This window comes from Scheffersomyces xylosifermentans, assembly GCF_036884685.1.
Source record: "Scheffersomyces xylosifermentans strain CBS 12540 chromosome Unknown RJT20scaffold_8, whole genome shotgun sequence".
NCBI lineage: Eukaryota > Fungi > Ascomycota > Pichiomycetes > Serinales > Debaryomycetaceae > Scheffersomyces > Scheffersomyces xylosifermentans.
The window spans coordinates 927177-950177 of NW_027042946.1; the positions used below are offsets into that span (position 1 = coordinate 927177).

The 23001-nt window shown below is 40.2% G+C and overlaps 9 protein-coding genes across 9 annotated transcripts; 4 read left to right on the forward strand and 5 right to left on the reverse strand. All coding sequences in view use genetic code 12, as the record gives it.

The window, feature by feature from the left end:
* Positions 1-442: 442 nt before the first annotated feature.
* RJT20DRAFT_131409 (uncharacterized protein) lies at positions 443-3372 on the reverse strand. The gene has a single exon (XM_064918000.1). The coding sequence runs from the start codon at positions 3336-3338 to the stop codon at positions 549-551; it is 2790 nt and encodes a 929-aa protein (XP_064772034.1). The 5' UTR covers positions 3339-3372; the 3' UTR covers positions 443-548.
* A 682-nt stretch (positions 3373-4054) lies between these two features.
* RJT20DRAFT_143285 (uncharacterized protein) lies at positions 4055-4674 on the forward strand (the record flags this gene model as incomplete). Its single annotated transcript, XM_064918662.1, has 2 exons — positions 4055-4578; positions 4653-4674. The coding sequence occupies exons 1-2, from the start codon at positions 4313-4315 to the stop codon at positions 4672-4674; spliced, it is 288 nt and encodes a 95-aa protein (XP_064772035.1). The 5' UTR covers positions 4055-4312.
* Positions 4675-5089: 415 nt separating this feature from the next.
* On the forward strand, positions 5090-7034 carry RJT20DRAFT_64518 (U2 snRNP complex subunit). The gene has a single exon (XM_064921086.1). It carries the CDS (start codon positions 5468-5470, stop codon positions 6965-6967), a length of 1500 nt encoding a protein of 499 aa, XP_064772036.1. The 5' UTR covers positions 5090-5467; the 3' UTR covers positions 6968-7034.
* Positions 7035-7101: 67 nt separating this feature from the next.
* Positions 7102-9426, reverse strand: ZCF39 (Zcf39p; the record flags this gene model as incomplete). Its single annotated transcript, XM_064918891.1, has 3 exons — positions 7102-9032; positions 9087-9332; positions 9396-9426. 3 exons carry the CDS (start codon positions 9424-9426, stop codon positions 7102-7104), a joined length of 2208 nt encoding a protein of 735 aa, XP_064772037.1.
* A 767-nt stretch (positions 9427-10193) lies between these two features.
* On the reverse strand, positions 10194-13057 carry RJT20DRAFT_64515 (uncharacterized protein). Its single transcript, XM_064921085.1, has one exon. It carries the CDS (start codon positions 12719-12721, stop codon positions 10559-10561), a length of 2163 nt encoding a protein of 720 aa, XP_064772038.1. The 5' UTR covers positions 12722-13057; the 3' UTR covers positions 10194-10558.
* A 2247-nt stretch (positions 13058-15304) lies between these two features.
* Positions 15305-18054, forward strand: RJT20DRAFT_3936 (uncharacterized protein; the record flags this gene model as incomplete). The annotated part of the gene is made up of 2 exons (XM_064919966.1): positions 15305-15934; positions 17374-18054. The coding sequence occupies 2 exons, from the start codon at positions 15305-15307 to the stop codon at positions 18052-18054; spliced, it is 1311 nt and encodes a 436-aa protein (XP_064772039.1).
* A 364-nt stretch (positions 18055-18418) lies between these two features.
* On the reverse strand, positions 18419-19545 carry RJT20DRAFT_64526 (uncharacterized protein). Its single transcript, XM_064921088.1, has one exon. The coding sequence runs from the start codon at positions 19466-19468 to the stop codon at positions 18782-18784; it is 687 nt and encodes a 228-aa protein (XP_064772040.1). The 5' UTR covers positions 19469-19545; the 3' UTR covers positions 18419-18781.
* Positions 19546-19737: 192 nt separating this feature from the next.
* On the forward strand, positions 19738-20704 carry RJT20DRAFT_64536 (uncharacterized protein). The gene has a single exon (XM_064921089.1). It carries the CDS (start codon positions 19764-19766, stop codon positions 20649-20651), a length of 888 nt encoding a protein of 295 aa, XP_064772041.1. The 5' UTR covers positions 19738-19763; the 3' UTR covers positions 20652-20704.
* Positions 20705-20757: 53 nt separating this feature from the next.
* CHT3 (Cht3p) lies at positions 20758-22275 on the reverse strand (the record flags this gene model as incomplete). The annotated part of the gene is made up of 2 exons (XM_064918892.1): positions 20758-20846; positions 21069-22275. 2 exons carry the CDS (start codon positions 22273-22275, stop codon positions 20758-20760), a joined length of 1296 nt encoding a protein of 431 aa, XP_064772042.1.
* Positions 22276-23001: the final 726 nt, after the last annotated feature.

The following is a 23001-nucleotide window of genomic DNA, read 5'->3' on the forward strand; positions in this document are numbered from 1 at the left end:
GTGGAAATTGGGCTGGTTGTAGTTATATAGGGTGGTAGACGGGTCTGGGAGAGTTTGGGGTAATTTGGTGGTTTTTTGGTGGTTTTTGATAGACCTCTGTATTGTAGATTACGCTGCAGAGCGTATAGTGAAAAATTGGAAATAGATGCAAAAAAAGTGGTTTGTACGGTCTACGGTGAGAATGGGGACAGAATTGGTGAAAATTGAGCTTTTGGAGGAGTTTGGAGATTGGGAGCAAAGTGGGTTTGTTAAGGAGTATTTTGGTCTATTTGGTAATTACGGTCGACTGGGGAATGATACTCCACATTGGCCATGAAATAGGCCATGGGATTTGGGGTATAATGTATGAGAGGGATACGGTAAAAGATGAATTTAGTATGAGAAATATGCTAGAAGTACACTAGAAATACACAAGAAATATGCTACAAATACGCTAGAAATACGCTAGAAATCGTATTATGTATTCTAATATGACATATGTATTTATACTTGGAACTACTCAATAGTCCACCACACGCGACTTGCGCATCACAAGATTCATATATTCTTTACAATTCGTCATGTTCAACTTCCTTTGCCGGGACAGGTTCACCTGGAGTTTCGATCACTAGTTGACCATCAACTGTGAGAGTCGATTCTTCACGCAATTCTTCCGGCTTGGGAAGAGGTCCCTCCAAAATGAGCTGTTGTTGATGCAGAAAATCAACGTCTATGGGTTTTTCTTCCTTAACGGTGTCCTCCTCCTTTGGTTCTTCTGGTTGAATATGCAAAGTATTTGATAAGGTTTCGTCATTGGTTTGGGATGCCTCTAAGGAGATGACACTCACCAGAGATGAACTTGCCTTTTCCACTGGAGCGTCACGGGAAGAATCTTCTCCATTCGATTCAATGGCAGTCTTATGTTCTTCCTGTGGTGGAGGCTCGGATTTAACCACTTCTGGTATCTTTATTGATTCTTCCACAGCCTTTTCTTCACTTACCTCTACTGCCGATTTGCTTTCTGGTATTTCCTTGGTAGAATCGTCAATTTGTTCGGATTCTCTGGTTTCTGTAATCGTTGGAGACTCCTCGTTTTGAGGAATCGTTGGGGACTCTTCTCTTTGAGGTTTCTCTTCACTTGCTTTCACTTCATCACCTGATACAGTTTCGCTCTTTAATTCGGCTTCATTCTCTGTTTCAGCTTCGCTTGGTTTTGCATCTTCGCTCAGTGGTGAACTATCTTTATCTGGCAATTCGCTTGCTGAAGTAGCCTTACTGTCTGAATCTTCACTCTCGTGCGCAACTTCATTCTCTGGTTCAGGTATGCTCTCTGATGGAATTTGGCTTTCTGAAAGAATTTTAGTATCTTGTACTACTTCTTTTTCTCCTATGACATTATCTTCCAGTATGCTCTCAAGATCTTCACTTTGTTGTACAACACTTTCCTGTGCGTCGCTTTCATTTACTTGATCCTCTTTATGATCGTCTTTCTGCTCAGCTTTGCTCTCTAGCACCGGCTCGACCAGTGGTACTTCGCTCTCAGGAATTTCACTGCCTGGTACTTCACTTTCAGGTACTTCACTTTCATGTACTTCACTTTCATGTACTTCACTTTCATGTACTTCACTCTGTTGCACTTCAGATGCTTGTACTTCTGTTGACAGTTGTGGTTCTGTCTGTTGTTCTCCGCTCTCTTTTATATTACTAACTTCAACTTCTGCCACTTCACTTTCAACCACCTTGCTTTCTTCGCTCACGGTGACTGTCACAAAGACGGTCTTCTCTTTCACCACCTCCTTCGTCTTGGCTTTCTTCTTACTTTTGGTTTTTGGTTTTGCTTTTACCTTGTCATCGGTTATTATCTTCGCCTTAGTGGCCTTTTCACCATCTGGATTCTCTTCTGTTCTTGTGAAAGATTCAAAATTCCACTTGTTGTTAGGCGCGTCAAAAGACCTGATCTCCACGGGATCTCCATCCTGATCTTTCATTGTTTCGGGATCTACAAGTTGCATTCCTAAATCATGATCGTCTCTAGTACCATCCCTTGTGATTCTAACCATAGTTATGAATTTTCCATAAAAGTCATACAATTCATACCATGCAACAAATGTATCTTGCCAGTTTAAAGTTGTGGCAATACCGTTATCTAAGAAGATAGGCGAAGGAAACTTCCTTTCCAATGCGGTTGTCAATACTCTTCCAAGCTTATCGAGGAGGTCATCTGTTGAAGAATACTCTCCATTAAACTGGAGAACATAACGATTATTCCAGAATGCACTTGAGGTAGTAGGTTTCCATTTGGGTATACACACATGGAAACCTGAACCACATGGGAAGATAATATAGTCCGCATAGTTGATCTTGAATCCCTTTTTCAATGGAAACAAACGAGTAGTGTAGGGCAAGTCGTCTCCATAGTAGAAAAATTCCTCGTATTTAACTAAGTCGCTAGTCATCTCGTTCTTCTGATCAATAAGTTTGCAATCTATTTCTTTCACTTTGTCTTCATTGTTAACTGGTCTGAACTCCTCTATAGCACATAACTTCGGCACATTTATCACCATTTGATACTGGCACGTCTTGATTTCTTGTACTTCTACGATTTCTGTAATTCCTCTGTTATTTGGGTCACATTTGTAAATGACTTCCACGGATCTAGGTTGTCCTGTGACATCACAAATGCCACCATTTTTCAATTCGTGCAGCAATACTTTCTGTGAATGGTAAGTACTACCAGAAAGCAGGCTAACGAATGGGTTGAGCATGTCGTCGTGGACTAGGAAATCCCTTGGTTGTAAATGATTCTGCAAGTCCTCGGCCTGGTTCATTATCTTTGCTTCTACGTTTCTTGCCCCATTGAATCTACCAAGAGTGAAGATAGCATCTGGTAAGTGAGCTTTGTGCTGACCAGTTTGAAGCAAGTGATCCACATCTTCATGGAATTGGATGATTTTGTCGCCAAAACAGTATGCATAAGTCCAGTAACCACCAGCCATTCCAAATGAGTATACACAGGTATTTCTTGGGAATGAAGCAGTGATCTGGTTCACTGCCATAGACCGCAACTCGTCCCCACTTAAAGGGACCAGTCCGTTTGTAATTGAGATTGTTGTATTCAAAACCACCTCTTTCGGGCGGAAACAGAGGTATTTCTCTGACACGTCTTCTTTGTCGACATTGAGTGTTTCAAAAAAGCCGAATTGCAGAATTTCATCGTTAAGCAGCACAAACGACTTAGCTATGTTATAGGGTATATTACTGTAGAAGTAGTTGACTTTATACTTGGAGTCCGAGATTTCTGCCTTTGCAGAAAGCACGGGATTCACCAATGCCCATAGTAACACCGCCAACCAATGCATATTTCACTTAATACAATACCAATTACTGTGAACTCTACTGTTCTTAAAGAAGAAAGGAATAACCATTAATTTATAATTAGTGTTCCATAGTTAAACTGCTACGTAATCTGCAAATGCAAAAATGGTGAATGTCGCGATGTCGTGGGGAGAATAGAGGGTGTGCATATTAGATTTGGGAAGTGTATTGTAATTGGTAGCGCTTGAATGAATAAGTATAGTATTTCCGTATTCTCATGTATTAGGAATAATACTAGGGACAGAATTGATTCTCAATAAAGTTTACACTACCATTCAAGAATAAAAAGTATAGAGAGGAACATGTTGTAGGTTTGACTTATTTCTTGTGTTTAGTATGAACCAATTTGAGCTGAAACTTCGAATTAAAATTGTATCCACTGTATGAGCTTAGTATTGTTATTTGTGTAGTATTGTATTGTACTATTGTATTGTATTGTACTTTTTTTAAAAAAAAGGGGTGTATCTTTGTTCATAACTAACTAAACGAGTAGAGAGAAAAGAGAAAGACAGTGTGATAGTGATCTGTACAGCATTGTATTGTATTGTAATGTATTGTATTGTATTGTAATGTATTGTATTGTATTATATTGCGGTGTGGATGCTATATTTGACCTTTGCTAGTGAGTTCTTATTTATTGCGGTGTGGATTCCTTACTTCACCTTTGTTAGTGAGTTCTTATTTACTATGTCTGGCGTATTGTTAACCGTTTAGGTGAATAACGGTGGAAGAAGAAAAGTTGAAGATAATAGTGAGTTTTCTTAGGAGAAGAGGCGGTATATAGCGTAGAAATTGTGTCTATTTTGCATTTGTAGAAGGGAATTGAACGAAATTTATAGCTTGAAGGACCAGGAATTGAGGTATATAGTATATACTTCTACTCTTACAATTGATTGTCTTGCAATTGAGATCATAACAGGTACAGATTCCACATTATTTGGATTATATTGAAGTGGCCATGACTCTGGTTTCAGAAACAGCCACGGCTGCTCTTTCAACTCCACACATGAACAGCGATAATGAGAACAATCTGCTGGAAAAGGACGAAGCAGGTGAAGAATCGGTTCCGACAAAGTCAGGATCGACTTACGAAGTCGCTGATGAAATCCAAGAACGTTTACAGAAGGTTCTTGAGGAAGTAGAAAAGCTGGACCAAGAGGTGGATGAAAAGATAGAACGGTTATTGAAGAGAATTGCCAAGTTGGAGAGTGATTTAGAAAGGAAGTAGAGGGTAAGATAAACTGAACATGCTCAATGGCCGAAGAGAATGAATAATCATAACTATCAAATCTTGGGAGCAGAGCAATGCAAGCAGAGTAATAAGCAAGACAGGAGCATAGTCTCCTGTAACAATGCATGAAGTTGCCATGAATATTGTATTTGTACACTGGCACGGTCAAGATAAACAGTTCTATAGAGAGAGAATAAGCTACAGAGCTATCATTGACGTTATACACTTACATTTCAATTGAAGTAAGTTATTGTCACCATCAACTTTAAACGCAACTGGCTAAATTTTGGTACTGAAAAATTCACAGTGAGATGGTCGAGGTAATTCAAGGTGTTGCTACGATGGTTAATTGGGTAACTAGACAAGAACCAATACGACCAACAAAAGAAGACTTACATGTGCAAAAGTATCTATATATTAAATATATATCATAATAGCATGATGCCATATTATCATTATATCATAATATCTTCATATCTCATCTATTAAATATGGTGCTTGTTTCTAACTTATTGTAGTTGGTAACGAACTCTCGGTATTCTCATCATACGTTCCATCAATCCATCAGATGCTCACTAAAACTAGTGGAAGTTCTCGCTAATTTACTTTCGCATCGTCCTCTACCACCAGCTTCTTCTCTCACTAATTCCAACACAATACCCGCAAACACACACTCTCTATCTGTCACTGCTGTCTCTACCCTTCACAATCGTCACTAATTTCCTCCCTAAAAGTTCTCTGCTCCCGCGAGACAATGTATTCGCATCGCTACCAAAATAGACGCTCATACAACGAGCTCTCACTAAACTCTTTTCTTCTCTCTTTCTTTCTCTCTTCTCTCTTGTCATAAATATACTATTAATTTAATTAACACCTTTAATTATGGCAAAGGAGAAACGAAGCAAGAACCAGCTTCGACGTGAACGATCCAAATTACGAAAAATCGAAACAACCACTCCTCAGGAAATACCATCTACTACAAATAAAGCAGAACCTGAAGTTAATGGAGATGTACCATCTTCTATAGAAGACGGATTAATAACAACGAATGGAGCAAAAATAGACGACAAGAATACAGAAACAAACGAACCAACCATAGACAAACCGGATAACAATGACTTGTTTGAACAGTTCAAGAATGTCTTCAACAAGTTCCAATCAACGTCTACAGAACACAACGATGAAGAATCGAGAGATGAAATATCAGACAAAAAAGGTGATGTACAATACAGCAGCGGATCGGAACATGAAGCTAGTGAAGAAGAGGACGAGTCCGATCTGGATGCTGAAGAAAAACAGTTATCCAAAAGACAATTGCGTAAAAGGAATAAAGTACCATTGGCATCGCTCAAGTCTTCAACACCAAGACCTCAACTTGTAGAATGGTATGATGTGGACGCCCAAGATCCATACTTTTTGGTAGCCTTAAAATCACAACCGAATGCCGTACCAGTACCTGGCCATTGGTCATTGAAAAGAGAGTACTTGGCATCCAAGAAAGGTATAGAAAGGCTTCCATTCGAGCTCCCCAAGTTCATTCGTGATGTAGGAATTCAGGAAATGAGAAATAATGATGAGCAGTCATTACGACAGCTGCAAAGAGAGAAAGTTCAGCCAAAAATGGGTCGTTTAGATATAGACTACCAGCGCTTGCATAATGCCTTCTTCAAGTTCCAAGAGAAACCACGACTTTTTGGTTATGGTGACGTCTACTACGAAGGAAGGGAAGCAACTGATGAATATTCTTCTGAAGTTTCTCAAATACGACCTGGTAAAATATCTTCAGAGTTACGAAAGGCATTGGGCATACCAGATGGGTCTCCACCATGGATAAGTATTATGCAAGAAATAGGAAAACCTCCAGCGTATGAATCGTTGTATATCCCCGGATTGGATATGCCATATGACAACAAAGGATACAGAGATAGTAAGGCTTCGAATGTGAAGCAAATTCACCATGAAGACCACTGGGGCAAATTGCAAGATTATGAAGAATCGGAGGAGGAAGAAGATGAAGAAGAAGATGATGATGAAGATGATAATGAAAAAATTGGTTACGAAAAGGAAGTCGAGGAGAAGGATGAAAAGGAAAGCATCGATGACGCTCATGTTAAAGTCTCGATTTCAGAATATGGCGGAATAAATTCTAAGAAGAAACAGACAGCCGCTAATGAGGAGCCATCTGAAGATTCTGGTCCTACTAAGTCTTTGTTCACAGTTTTGACAGAAAACTTCTATTCCGATGAAACTTCAGGTTTGTTAAAGGGTGAAAAGAAATACGATTTAGGCACTGCAAAATCAAAGGAACCATCTGATGACTCCATAAGGGATAAAACCACAACTGAGCCTGTTGCAGAATCAGCAAAGAAATTCAAGTTTTGATCAACATCAAAGAATTGATATTACGAATTGACTTAACAGTCAACATTGTACTATATTTGTGTACTATAGTTGTATATATGTTACAATTTTTATGTAATAATGCATTCAATAGAAAGGGTCTATAGGGAATAGAATTAGCTAGTTTGTGTACCACTGAAGATATCCATGGTATTACCGAAGTCAATCAAATTGATGTCATTCATAGTATTGAAGTAAGATTCCAATGGATTCAAGTAGTTCATAACATCGGCATCTATTTCTTCGAATATCTTTTCAATCGAACCTCCAAGGGGCTCACCAGCAGATTTTGACCCAGCAGCAAGTTCGGGTGTTTGATTCTTTGAAGTCATTGCATTGCGGGACATATCCATGTTTGCTTCACTGCGGCGCTTCAGATTGTCCTCGTAGTCCTTTGGTACGTCCAAACTCTCAATCTCTTGATCTTTACTCATGCTGATAAGCTTAACCAAATCTAAGTTGATGTCCCCTGAGGTTCCATTCGTGCTAACTCTGGTTGCGTTGTTGTAAGCACTTGAAACCTTCATCCATTTTTCAATCTTGTTGAGTATAATCATCATTTTGTCACAGACAACTGAATTATACACCTTTTGGTTATCAACAATGATCTTGGATACCTTTTCGAAATACTTTTCAACCTCCATATCATGGATAATATCATTTATGCTTTCCACATTTGAAAAATTCTTAGACTTGAGTACCAATCTGAGCCTTACTAAAAGGATTAGCGCATGCATTGGTCTGAAGTAAAGAACAGTTGGATAGTTGACAGTTTGCTCTGAATTTAACTCGACAAAGCAGTTGATCAAATTTTCACATATGGAGAGAAGCTTTATGATGTTCTGGAGACAGAGTTCCACTTCGCTATTCTGAAATAATATATCCTTTTCGTTCTCGTTGTCCAGAGCATGGAGAAAGCCGCTAATAAGATTGTCGTAAGTGATTGTAAGCAAATGATAATACATTATACTAAGCACATACTTCTCTTTTGGATGATTCTTGTCGTTATCGACGCCCATAAATCCACTCTCGGCCAATATTTGATGTGACTTTCTTTCATATGCGTTCAACACATACTTGACTTGCGATGGAGAGATATAAGTTCGATGATCCAGATGTTTTTCAAACAGGCTCTCTTTGGTACCTGTTTTAGAGGTGGTTGTGGTGTTGGTGGACATGCCGATTGGCGATACAAATTCCAAAATCTCTTGTGCTGTTGAGATAAATTTGGCAAAGTAGCACAAGTATCTATCTTCTGGAGTTGGTAAGTTGGTGCCTATTGGTCTCATTAATAGTTGAGTCGCTATTTCATGGTTCTTGCTCCATGCAACAAGCTTGAATCTCCTTAACGACAACTCTAATGATCCACAACAACAATAAACACTTAATAAGGCACGTAAGTCGTTTCTTTGTGATGTTAAATCTCCCAATGACGCATCACTGGTATCTTTGAACTTAGAGCTTTCTCCTAAGTCAATGCAAAGTGAGATATTAAATGCTGTAAGCGAGTTCAATTGGTTTCGGAAATGGCCAAGTTTGTTTGGAGTCAAGCACCAAGAAGAAAGAATAAGAAAGACATAGATCAAGTCAATTGAGAAGTCGTCACATTTGACATGAACATGGTGTGAAATGAAGTTGTATAAGTAGTGGTTTAGTATCTTGTATAATTGTGAGTTCAGAACTTTATCTGGATCCTGAGATAAGTTATTATCATTAACTGCTGTGACAGAAATACAAGCCGTCAATAGAAGTGGGTTGTTTTCAAACAAGTTATCAAACAGTTTTAAGTTCTCCGATAATGCTACTGTAGGATAATAGGGGAGCATGTCTTCTAAGAAGAAACGGAATCGATGTCTAGCTTCTTCTATTGTGAAAAATTCATAATTAAGAATCATTTCCTTTATCAAATTTCGCTTGAATGATATATGAGGATACTCTCCAATGACTAAACCCTTCTTTTCATCTGTAGGGTTGATCTCAAGCATTTCTGATATTCTGGATGCTAGGGTTTTATATTTGGTGAACAATGATTGTAACTGTTGTCTATCTTCTTGGTAGAAAGGCTTTTTATAGCTTATTTCTTCAAGGGCTGCCGAAGCACTCTGAGCTTGAGTTATGAGATCAGCAATGGTATTATCCTTCTCTTCAGATTGAGCTCTAGGTACTTTCCTTCTCTTCTTCCGAGCATATTTGGCTGTGGGGTCCTCGTCAAATGAACAGTCCACTCCAGCAGTGAAACACCGCTTACAAGATTTAAAGCTCGGGTCCTCGTAGGAGCATTTCATCTTAAGACGCCGGCAACGGGCACAGGCACGGTTTTGACGCCATTTGGCTGCAAATTCTGAGCCTTCGTCGTTCTTATCTGCATCGTCTGAGTTATTTGTAGTATTTGTGGGGTTGTACCCATCACCGGAGGACCATTTATATGGCAAAGACAGCATTTTTATGTCAGAAAGCTGGCATTTACAATAATTGTATATTTTCGGAGTTCTTTCCGGTGGTTTTAAATATCCTTTATACTATGTTTAATGTTGTAGTTTGCAACAATTGGTTATCTGGCCCACCTACGATGCTCTGAAATATAAATTTATTAACCACCGGGATGCCGGAACTGGCCGAAATTTTAGTGGACGCTTTTAGCTGCAAATGTGCACGGCTTTTGCCAATAAATCCGTGACTTTTAGGTGTAAAGAAGAAATTAAAAGGAGATTCTTACCAGGTCCGGGCCTATTAGTTATGTCAGTATCGTCTAGATTGTTGGTATTGATTTGTGGTGGATATAATTGGTGTAATGTGGTTGAGATGAGCTGCACTGAATCTAATTTTAATTGCTTTGATACCTGAAACAAAAAATATACGAGATTAGATCGTTAATAGTGAGTAGGAAAAAATGGGTTTGTTCCGTTGGAAAGAAAGTAGTGTGTAGAGTGGTAGTGTTGGGATGTTTAGGGTATGAAGAAATAAGGCCTTAGTGTTCTTTAAGTTATTTAATATCAATAGGTGCATATGATGTTGGGATGAGATGGGGATGTCGCGGGATGGGAATAGCTATCATGGGATAAAGTGGGAGTAATACTGCCATGACTTATTCTAGGAAATAGTTGGTATAATTTCAGTAATAGAGTCACAGCTGTCTCTTTGAGGATCGAGCCACACTTGTACTTGATCAAACTCCTAATATCTGATATCTACAACACGTCTCTTTACATTAATATATTGATGAGAATGCCTATGGAACAAAAAAAGAAAACATACAACTATAAAAACAGTGTTCAAGGAAGTATTTGAATAAATATTTCGGAATCTAAACTTTTCACTTCTTCAAAATTTAGGGGCGTCGAAGACGATGAGACCATGGCGAAAAGTCTATGGATAATATGGCACGAGGCCACACAATGAGGTTCACGCCATGGTGGATGGAATGCAATACAAAATAAATGGTATGAAACGGCTGGTCTTTACCTCTAGAAAGACCATTCGTTCTATTGTTGGCATTTGAGGTTGCACAAATGGGGTCGTACAGTCCACAGTACCGCGTTTTATTTCTGGTTATCTCTCTTCTAGTAGAATTTCTTAGAAGTTAATATCTGGCTTGTCGTCAGTGATCTTGTCGATCTTAGCACCGAACGATGAAATACATTTAGCCATCGTTGGCGAAGATCTAGAAATGACATCGGTGAAGTAGAAGTTATCAATTGGGTTCTTTAATGGGGCACCTGTGATCTTAGCGTCCTTGTTCTTCGATACCAATGCAGCAAAACCGATCTTGGCTATTCCAGAAGATACAGGCTCAATAACATCATGTCTGACCAAGTGTGGGGCGATTTCTCCTAATCTGGTTCTTACGGAAACAATGTCATCGTATGGAAGCTTAGCGTCCAAGTACTCAGACAATGCTCTGATAATCTTCCAGTCCTCACGGGCAACACCTGGGGCATTGGTGGCAGCACGGGTGACTTGAGTTCTACCTTCAGTGTTCACATAAGTAGCAGACTTTTCGGTGTAAGCGGAACCTGGCAAGATGACATCGGCGAATGAAGCACCTAAATCACCATGGTGACCTTGGTAGACAACAAATGCATCCTTAGGGATGTCCTTGTTCTTGATCTCGTCAGCACCCAATAAGTAAATGAACTTTGGCTTAGTCTCAGCTGTCTTGGTAGACAACACGTCGAAACCGATATCCAAAGCAGCCACACGGGAAGCTTCACGGTGCAATAAGTTAACACCATTCCATTCTTCAGAGTTGAAGTTAGCATTCTTAGCAGCAAACTCACCAACCAATTTGTAGATGGCACCAGCATCGGCAGATTCAGCGACACCCGAACCAATAATAATCAATGGCTTCTTGGCAGTAGATAATTTTTCACCGATCTTACCAGAAAGAGCCTTCTTTAAGGCGTTGGCATCCACACCCACGTTTTGTAAGTCAAATGTAGATTCGAATTCTTGACCAACTGATGCAATGTCGAGATCCAGTCTTAACCAGACCTTTCTGATACGTGTGTTCAAGACAGCGGCTTCGTGACGTGGATTAGTACCGACAAGCAATATCTCGTCAGCATCTTCAATTCCGTCAATAGTGGAGTTGAAAATATAGTTAGATCTGATGTCAAGACCGTGGTTGTCAACAGCTTGCTTGACGTCAGTAGTTGTGTTTTCAGAACCTAATTTGTTGGTTAAGTCCTTAAGAGCAACCAAAGATTCAGCATCAGTCAAGGCACCAGCAATAGCCTTAAATTCGTCACCCTTTGGAGCGACCTTGGCATATGCTGAAGCGATGGTGGCTAATGCCTCATCCCAGGTACTGACTTCGAACTTGTCACCGTTTCTGATCAATGGAGTAGTTAAACGTTGAGTCTTAAGACCATCATTGGCAAATCTGGACTTGTCGGAAATCCATTCTTCGTTGACTTCATCGTTAAGTCTGGGTAACACTCTCATAACCTCGATACCTCTTGCGTCGACTCTGATGTTGGAACCTATGGCGTCGTGAATGTCGATAGTCTCAGTACGCTTCAATTCCCATGGACGGGCTCTGAAGGCATATGGCTTGGAGGTTAAAGCACCAACTGGACAAAGATCGATGATGTTACCAGACATTTCTGAGTTGATGTTTCTTTCGATGTAGGTACCGATTTGCATGTCGTTACCTCTACCGGCAGTACCGAACTCTGGAGCGCCAGCAACATCGTTCATGAAACGAACACATCTGGTACAGTGGATACATCTATTCATGGAGGTCTTAACAAGAGGACCGATAGCCTTGTTCTCGACGGCTCTCTTACCTACAACTTCACTGAAACGACCTCTGTCGGAACCGTATCTGTGGGATTGTTCTTGAAGGTCACACTCACCACCTTGGTCACAGACTGGACAATCCAAAGGATGGTTTTCCAAAAGCATTTCGGTCACACCTTCTCTGGCCTTCTTAATACGTTCGGAGTCGGTGTGGACGACCATACCATTTTGGACAGGCATAGCACAGGAAGCGATTAGTTTTGGCATTCTCTCGACATCTACAAGACACATACGACAGTTACCGGCGATAGCGAGTTTTTCGTGGTAACAGTAACGAGGAATTGTCACACCGGCGAGTTCGGCGGCTTGGATGATTGAAGATCCGGCCTCGATAGAGACCTTTCTTCCGTCCACGGTGACTTCGACGTCGGCAAGACGGCGGGAAGTTGCCAGGAGATAACGTTTGGACGATCTGAGTAGCTGGGATCTAAGCATTGTGGATATTTTCGGTGTATATGTGGGATATTTGTGTGGTCGTAAAACCGATGGTTATGGTGATTTGTACGCTATAGGATGAATGCTATAGGGTATGCAAAGGGCGAGAAACGGTGGATTTGGATCTGACCTGATGGGGGGATGGGTTGACTAGCAGCTTTTTTGGGTCGTAAAACGGGTCGAAATACGGAAATTGCTGGGTTTTTATCAGTTTAAACGGCAGTCTTCACTTGTGTTGTAAAAAAAACGACAGAAACGAAGATAACTGAATCAATAGGGTAATAGATATTCGATACCTAAGGGTGGTTTCGATGCGAATTGAAGCACTGGGGTTGGAAACTGGATTCGCCGGATTTTGGTAGGCTGCTTTTTATAACTAGCGCCGGCGGGTCACAGGTAATGGAGATGAGAGTTCTTTTTCTGACTGTTGGTTATTCCAATTGGCGATTGGTTTATTTTACAGCACGAAAAATGTTAGTGGAGTTTTCGCTGGAGGCAGATTCGCACTGGAAAAAGGTGGATTGTGTGCCGGTCATGACATTGAATAAATTCTGATTCGTTAATGTGGTGGGTGGGGCACGACCCTCTCTCAATCTTCTCTCTGATCGTTACATTCTTCTCTCTGGTCACCGATAGGTGAGCAGAGAGTTATTAACTTCACTCTGCTCACCGTTAGGTGAGTGGAGTGTTACTATTCTTTCTTTCCTGAGTGTAGTTGTTTATTAATGTTAATGCAGTACTTGGTCGCTTTTCGCAACTTCTGGTTAGATGAGTAGATTGTTAGTGGTTATTTTCTCTACTCATTTCTCTCTACTATCCTCACTCCGTTCACCGTTAGGTGAGTGGAGTGTTAAAGCAGTGTTAGTACTCTTTCTTTCCTATCTTCACTCTGCTCACTGATAGGTGAGTGGAGTGTTTGTACTATCTTCTCTCTATCTTCACTGTGCCCAAGTGCTACTACTCTTTATTTCCTATCTTCAGAGTGTTAGTGCAGTACTTGCTCGCTTTTCGCAACTACACTCTGCTCACCCGAACTTGTTTTGTTTCTCTCATTATTCCCCTTACTATCTTCTCTCTGGTCATAGGTAAGTGGAGTCTCTGTATACATTGCTACTCTCCTTTTCTCCTGCTCATTATTAGGGTGGTAGTTAATACTATATCTCCTCACTCTCTACATATCCGCACTCTCTACATATCCTCACTTACTCTATTATCCTCAATCTGCTCACCATATTAGTGTATTAGCTACTCACTTTTCACAACTTCCATGGAAAGGGGATATATAAGTATTTATATATTAAATATACCTCTTACTAAAGATAAGGGGATAGAGGTGATCAGAGAGAAAATTGAGAGTAACTTTCTACTCACCTAACGGTGAACGGAGTGACGATAGTAACTCTCTGCTCACCGTACTATCTTCTCTCTCACTCTTTACTATCCTCTCTCCGTTCATCGATAGGTGAGTGAAGTGTTAGAGCAGGGAGTTGTTACTCTCTCACTGTGCTAGTACTCATCGTTCTCTACTATCTCCTCTTTCAGTTTTCGCAACTTCTATGGTGAGTGGAGTGTTTGTCGAGTACCCCTTCACTGTCATTATTTGTCTCTACTATCTTCACTCTATTCCCAATGGGTGAGTGGGTTGCTCTTTATACTCTATCATTTTCACGCTGTCTCCATTCTTCTCAAAATACGTGTAGAAGTGTAGTACTTTATACCATATTCTCGATACCCTCATACTGCTCACCATATGGAGTGGCGTATTAGTTACTCACTTTTCGCAACTTCACTCTGTTGACCAATAGGAGAGTGAAGTGTTTGTAGTACTATCTTCTCTCTGGTCACCGAAGAGTTACTGAATCATCTTGTATTCAATTTTGGAGGGAGAAACAATTCCATAACATCACTCAATTAAAACCTACCCTTTCCATACAATTCTATTACATCACTCAATTAATCAACCTATCCCGTCCATACACTTCTCCTTCCCACCGGAAACTCACTTTACATATTAATGTACCCCGTCCATAAGACTCCATCATAAACTCACTTACATCACTCAACTACCTACCCTATCGTGACCTCTGATATCACTATGCATATGGCTGCAAAAAATAGATGTACTCCCCAGAAAAATACGTCAATAACTAACAACTTTACCGTCTCCAGTTACCAAAATCATTAAATTTTACCCTCTCCAGTTACCAAAACCATATACACAAGATAAAACCTTGCAGGGTCTATACTATAAGTCACCACTAAGTGCATAGTCACTACAGCCTCTTACTAAACCATTCTCTCACAGACACTTGGTATCACCAAAATACAATCCTCCCCTAGTCTCTTCATAATGTTGGCACTTCTCAATCACAATTAGATCATGTATTCTACTCATATAGCCCCAAGGCTGCCAGCCTTATTCCTCCCCGACTTTTCCACTAACGAACTACCTCTTCATAACCCTGTTACCTACTAAATACTTCATAGACCTCTCCGGTGTATGCAGGGGTATTCTGTCAACTTATCCATTCATTCCAAACAATTGCCAGAAGTAATACCAGTACTTCTCCCAAGCCTCTATCAATGCTCCTCTCCTTCGTTTCAATCGTACCGTTCCTCTTTCTTCCGCTACTTCATGGTGTCATTGCAACGAATCATACTGGCTCCTATGAGTACATCGTAGTCGCTACCTTTGATCTCCAATTGGAAAGAATCGCTGTCCGCAATAAAGGAACTGGCATCTACCGCTTGAGCAATGCCTCCATTAACCAAACGGCTGTGGAAATAGTTAACCAATGGCAGAATGAAAATATTGAGTTAAAGAAGAACAACCTTACCACAAATGATTATTCACAGTCCAACAAAACATTGGGCTTACTGAGTATAATAGAGGGCGAGCAATTTGAGTTGTCCTTAATTGTCAAGCCACTGCAATTCTTCGATTTCCAATTTCTCTGGGGTGGACTTCGTAGATTGTCAAAAACAATCCAACACCTATGCTCTATTCGAACATGGCTCAAGATTTTTGTCCTGGTCGATGCCAAATCTCCACTTGCCTTAATCAACTCGCAGCTTCATCCCACCCCACAAGAGAATAAACAAGTGTTCTTGCTACAATGTCGAAATGACAACAATATCTATACAGTGGGAGTTGTTGCTGAACCAGGTTCCGTGGAAGTTGACTCTAAAGAATTGCATGATAAAATATCAGACGTAACCACTCCTTGGGGGACTTTGGCAACAACCTGGGCTTGTTGGCCGCATCAACACTACAGTATTAGATATTATCAGGCATACCTCAATGAAACCGTTTGGACCTTGAGATGCTACTAGTGTCATCAATGATTTGTACGTTAAGCTCACATTCAAGCCAGTTCATTAGACTTCAATAACATGTCATCAAGTCCTCGGAAATGTTGATGTGGTGCACATCTTGAATGGTGCAGTCAAATAGGTGTCAACCCTTTGTCAACCCTTTGGTTTGGTATCTAGACAATAAGAACCTGTCTCTTTATGACACCTTTTTGTGAAAGCGCCAGCTCGAGGTCATCAGGAATATGGAATCACCTAATTTTTATCGAGGAAGGAAAGATTTTATGAAGATATTTCTATGATCATCGCATGATGTCACTTCCTTTTGTCCTATTCTGGCAAATGGAGTTTGGTGGTGTTGAAGAAGGATAAATGTTCATTTTCGTGGGAAAGATGTCAATCCAACCAAAGTGAACTTTCCTAAGGGTTTTTGTGATGATGCCTATGGATAGTCGAATGAAGGTGCCCAATTCCATTCCCGAATTTGGAAAACTCCATTTATTCCAGTGGCATAAAATTGGAAAGCAGCGGCTATTCATTTAGATGACGACGAACTTGTCTTGTGTACATCCCACCCCAATCATATGTTGTGATAGAGGCATATAGCCGTCCGTGACAAGAGTGTAAAGCCGTATCGTTGATGTTGTACCTATTTTCATCATTTATTCCTGACATATTTTTTTAATTAATTGACTAGCCAATAGGATATCTACTCTTTGTGAACAGCTAAACATTACCTTCCATTATCACTTTCAGTATCACTTATCGCTACACTTCATTCTCGTTGTTGCAAAAAATAATTACGTTATTCAGTAGAAAATATGTCAAAAAGTTAAAATATTCATTATCTAATTAATCGAACAACAAAGACTTACATCATTGGGTAAAACCAGGGTGTACTTCAAAAGTACTTAAATGAAGACCATAATTGAAGCGTATCGGAATGTAACTTTAATCCGTCACTTAACCCTGCTTCATAATATGTGTATTGAATCTTTATAGGTAAACTTTCAAATCAAGTTCAGAATGTCACCTTCCGATTACAGATGATATAGTGTATTCTTCTAATTCACTCATCCCAAGCTTGATCACTGCTGAAATCCAGACCCGATTCTGCCAAAGAATAGTCAAAACACACCTAACTATCCCAATAATGCTACCTGTTCCTTACTTGTGTATGCAGGGTTATCGTAATATATATACAGCCGTTTCAAACAAACAGCATATTTAATAATAGGTAATCTCCCTAGCCACTATCAATGCACCTCTCCTTTGTTTCAATCTTACCGTTAATCTTTCTTTCACTACTTCATGGTGTAGTAGCAGCGAATCGGTCCGAGTCCTATGAGTATGTGTTAATTGCATCCTTTGATCTCCAATTGGAAAGAATCGCAGTCCGGAATCGAGGAACAGGCATCTATGGTTTGAGTAATGTATCCATTAACCAAACGGCTATCGATATCATATACCATTGGCAAGAGGATAGTATTGAAGCAAAGAAGGAGAACCGCACAGAATACGATTATCCCAACATTACGAGCACGTTGGGCTTGAAGGATATTGTAGAGGGCCACCAATTGGAGGTTTCCATAATTGTGGATCAGCTGCTATTTCCCAGTTTGCAATCTTTCTGGGCTGGACTTCGTAGATTGTCAAAAACAATCCAACACCTATGCTCTATTCGAACATGGCTCAAGATTTTTGTCCTGGTCGATGCCAAATCTCCACTTGCCTTAATCCACTCACAGTTTTATCCCACCCCACTAGACAATAAACAAGGGTTCTTGCTTCAATGTAGAAATGACGAATACATATATACAGTGGCAGTTGTTGCTAAACCAGGTTCCGTGGAAGTTCACTCTAAAGACTTGCATGATGACATATCAGGCATAACCACTCCCTGGGGGTTTGGAGAAAGGAAAAGTCCTATGATCCTGTATTGGCTGAAACGTGACAATTACTGTATTAGAGTCCTTTTGGCTGACGACCTGAAAACCGTTTGGACCTTGAAGTGCTACTGATATTTTTATTTGCGCTCAGTATTAGTTGTAGGGAAGGCAAACTGACCTACCCGCCTTCCTACTATCTCATTTCGTCTTCAATATTGTACGTATCGAAGTCGCCAACAATCGATTGCAATCAAAATTGACAAAATACGAAGGTAGCATCACCAGAATCACTGGCAATGCCTGTGTGATGGGATCTCAATGTTACGTTACCAAGGACGCCTTTTACTTGATTCAGCAGGCTTACACATGGGGCCAGTGTCACTTTTATATAAAAGCGATGTCACTTCGGTTTTCTCCTATTCTGGCAGATGGAGTTTGATGGTGAGGATACAGTAGAAGGATAATGTTCAGTGTTTCCTAGCAAAGATGACGATCTGGCCAAAGTGAACTTTCCTAAAGGTTTCCGTCATGATGCCTATGTTCGAATAGAGATGTCTTCTTTAAGAATGTTCCCAATACCGTTGCCGAATATGGAAAAACTCCACTTCCTCAATAAAAATAGCAGCCACTTATTAGGTCACGACGAACACTGGAAGTTCTTTTTGGATGGCATTTCCATATTACATTAATATAATGGAAGGGAGATTAGGTCTATTGACTATTTGTACCATATGTTATATCTTAAGGCAAGCTACCGGTTTTGACCCATCCAGCAGTAACAAAAACTCATAGCAACCTAGAAGTTTTAGATACTAATCTCTACGAACAATATTCCGACCCGTACATGTATTGATGAAATCTATTTCTCTTGCTTCTTTTCTTCTCCAAGTAACATGAAAAAGACTAATGGTAGCACAATATACATCCAATTCTTCTGAACCCAAGACCTGTCGTCTACCTCCACTTCGACTTCCTCCTCGATCTCCTTTTCCACTTCATTTCCATCATCATCCTTAACAATAACCTTCTTTTTCTGGACTACGACCTCCTTTCTCGGTCCCAGTTCCTGAGCCTTTTTGGGGGCATTCTTTCTGGAATCTGGATTTAAGTTTGGAACAGGAGCACGTTGGTATGAGTGTACCACAACCGGTGTGGATACATTTTCATTTGCGTCTTCATTGTTAACAGCAAGACGCTTGATTTCGTTAGCTTCATCCAAAAAGATATGCCATGCCTTTGAGTTGAAATCTATGCCCTTGCCCCCTTTCAAATATGTAAAGCAATCGTGATCTTTCAAGTCGCTGGTGCCAATGCACAAATCCACGGAGTTGGGGGGGATTTCAATGTCGGACCGTTCGAAAAGTCCTCTTTTCTTGCTTTTGTCGTAGTTCAATGTACCCAATGACTCCACGGAATTGTCCTTAAGGAACTTCAAGTAGATGTCGATTTTCTGGATATCTGTGGTTTCCACACTGGCGTCTGACGAGACTGCCAATTGAAGGTTAGCCAATAAGCCCACGAATATTATAAATTGATTGCAGTTCATACCGTATGACGTAGTTTATGGATGCTTGAACCAATACACTTCTAGCAATATAAAATATACAGCAATCAGAAAGAATGTAGTGAAAGAAGTAAAGTTGATGAAGTTTAATTTCTGAAAGGATCATAAAAATCAAAGAAAAGACAAGCGGCTACGTGTCGATGGTAGCGCTGTTTTGAAATATGAATAATTGTTAGGTGTATTGGTAGCTCTGTTTTTTTTTCTCAGCCGCCGCGTATTATAATTCTTAAGTATGGGGAATTTTTCATGTTCTTTGTTAAGAGGTTGTAAGGTAAAAATGGTTCTTTTTGGAGATGGACATTACTTCATGTATAGATTAGTAGGAAGAAAGGTGAAATATGGAAGTTTATTGCGGTGTTTTAACGGTATAGTGAAGATTGGGAGCGAAATCGGGTATTTTCCTCAAATTTGGCGTCGTTCCCTCATCGTAAATGGTGTTAATATTGGCGGTTCGTCATCGATTCAAGACTATAAAATGTATTTAGTACATTGTAAGTATAATGAAATTGATATTGAGACAAATATCTTCAAGGGCACATTCTACGAGCTCTATATAAAGGACTTGCTCCAGACTTGGTTGGCATGCTACGATCTAGTGAAGGTCGGAGGAGCCTATGATAATGGTGTAGACATACGCGGGAAATGGAACCTTAACCATTTCTACCAAAAGCTGCAAGAACCAGAAATGGCTAAAGATACAATGAAATTGACAGCGACGGCTATTCTAAAGAAGGCCGTGGAGCTGAATCTGCTTGCTCCTTTGCCGAAAAAGGGCCATTTCTCGTTGGAAAAGGATATAAATGTATTAATCCAATGTAAGAATGTAAGTACAAAGATAAAGGCAGGGCTAGTACGTGAAATGATAGGAACATACCAAATGCATGTACGACAGGATCCGCCGTCTAGAAACTACTTATTTCTAATTAGCAAGAATGTGCTAACTCCACAGGCTCTAAAGATCTTGGATTCTACATCCATTCCAATAATCCATTTCAGGGTGGCTCCTCTAGAGCATACAAATGGTGAAATTTATGACATTCGTAATTGGAAAGGTGGAGAGTTAATGTCTGTGTATATCAATCCCAAAGCAAGAGAATACCTTGCGGGATTGAATATGGAACTACAAATGGCATTGGTACAAAAGTTGGCTAGGCATGGAATATAATTATGGCTATTATAAAGATGCTAAAATGAAGTGTAAGAATACATTAGATACAGAAATGTAAACAATTATGAAAACAATCTTATTAGGTGAGCTATCGATTTTTCATCTAGTTACCGTGATATTGTCCATCATCAAACTTTGAGTTGTCATACTGACCGTCTTGGGCAACCCATCCACCAGTCTGATAAGAGCCGTCTTGGTATGTCCTAGTAGTTGGCCTTCCATTTATGGTGACAATGTTCTTGATTGTCTGGATAGCTTTCGATACCGTGGCCACCGTGGTGAAAGTGGTCGATGGATCGGCATAGTAGGTAAAAATTTTAGCTTGGGTATCACTAGTGTCAGCAGGGGATGCAGACGATGAAGATTCCGAAGAAGTAGAGACCGTGATCAAGGTAGTTGGTGCTGTCGATGAACTCAAGGACGATGATGTGGTTGAAGTGGTTGTTCCAGTTGAGGTACTGGATGTGCTTGAAGTAGTTGAGGTGCTAGATGAAGTACTTGTTGTCGAAGTTGTCGAAGTTGTCGAAGTTGTCAAAGTTGTGGAAGTCGAGGATGTCGAAGTCGAGGATGTCGAGGTTGTCGAAGTCGAGGTTGTCGAAGTCGAGGTTGTCGAAGTCGAAGTTGTCGAAGTGGAAGTTGTTAAGCTTGTTGTAGTATCTATTACTTGAGCTCCTGCTACAATATCCTTCATCTGTTGAGCATAGTTTACACCTGCAGCATCTGAATTTCCCCAAGCAGCCGAAGCATCCCAAAGAGAGATACCTCCAAAGTGGGGGTTGGTCAAAACATCCTCAGTAAGGTAACTCTTAACTGTGGCTTCGTCAACATAACCACTTCCAGCTGCTCTTGGAGCACCAGGCAAACCAACATATAATTTGATATTTTTGTTTGGAGAATCGTTTTCGGCATAGTTAACCCATGTGTCCCAGTTGAAATTTGGTCCCAATGCACAGTAGTTGTTGTAGAATTGAATGAAAGCGAAATCGATCTCAGAATTAATCAACAAATCTCCCACTGAAGCATCTGGATACGGACACTGAGGGGCTGCTGATAGATAGTAGGTCTTCGAAGAATCAGATTCGAATTTTGTTCTCAAGGCATTTGCTAAAGCAGCGTATCCAATTTGGTTGTTGTTTTCAATATCAAAGTCAAAACCGTCAAGAATAGCATCATTCAAAGGTCTGTCTTCTATAGAAGCGTTACCATTACCAAATAAGTTCCACAATGTCGAAGCAAAAGTAACGGCTTGGTCGTCGGAAGTGAAACTATAGGCGCCTGTGGCACCACCTAAGGACAACAAAATTTTCTTGCCTGCGTTTTGACAAGTTTTGATATCTTCTGCTATAACGTCACATTGCAATACTCCATCTGGGGTGTACGAACCACCACAAGCATTGGCGAAATTCAATTGTAAATCTTGTGGGAATGAGTAGAGGAAGGAAAGGATGACAATATCAACTGCATCTGAAGCACAGTAGTCGGCCAATCTTGTTTGAGATCCACCTGAATTTTGGCCCCAGTATACTGCAACATTTGAATTTGACGATGCCAGAAAAGCAAGAACTGTTGTTGCCTTCAAAAGAGCTGTGGCAATGAGTAGAAGTATAGATTTAGGGAGCATTTTTAGGAACTGACTGCTTAAAGTTAGTGTAATGAACGAATAGTAGTTGGTTGCAATCAAAAGGTAAAACGCTGCTATATCTCTATAATATTCTCTTGGTTTAGTTTAATAATTAATAACGGGCTATTTAGACTGTAAAATTTTTGACGAAACTTAATCATTATATATTTTGAAGGAAGCAGGTTTCAGCTATGCAAAGTTAACTAATACAGTGTAACGTCAGATTATAATCACTAACTTTTAACCCATGCTTGTATTTTTATGCACCTGGCACCCAAGTATATTTAGTCTGGCAATCCCTGATTATTTCCCGAAAAAGTTATTGCTAGTTTACTTTCGGAAGAATTAAAAGCTTACCTATGTTAATGTGTCTGCCAATGCCGTTCCACAAGAGAAAAGCTCCCTGAATCTCTCCTCCCTGCTGGCTATACCTGTCAATATATTTGCAGCCAGCCATTCTGGCAAGTCTGTTGCAGGCTGCAAAGCCCGATTAGGCAATCGGGACTGCATATTGCCAAGAGAATAACCATTCCATGGTGTCACTATTGCATAGGTCCCTTCAATGGAGAAGAATGATTGATTCACATTGTAGGTCCTTATTGTTGGTTATAGGCTAGGAAAAAGTATGACTTCTGTGCTTTTCGTGGGGTCAAAGACAATGGTGAGGTGGTTTCTTTGTGCAAAAGAGGGTCTCATTGGGCTATTAATGAAGTGATGGTAATTCGA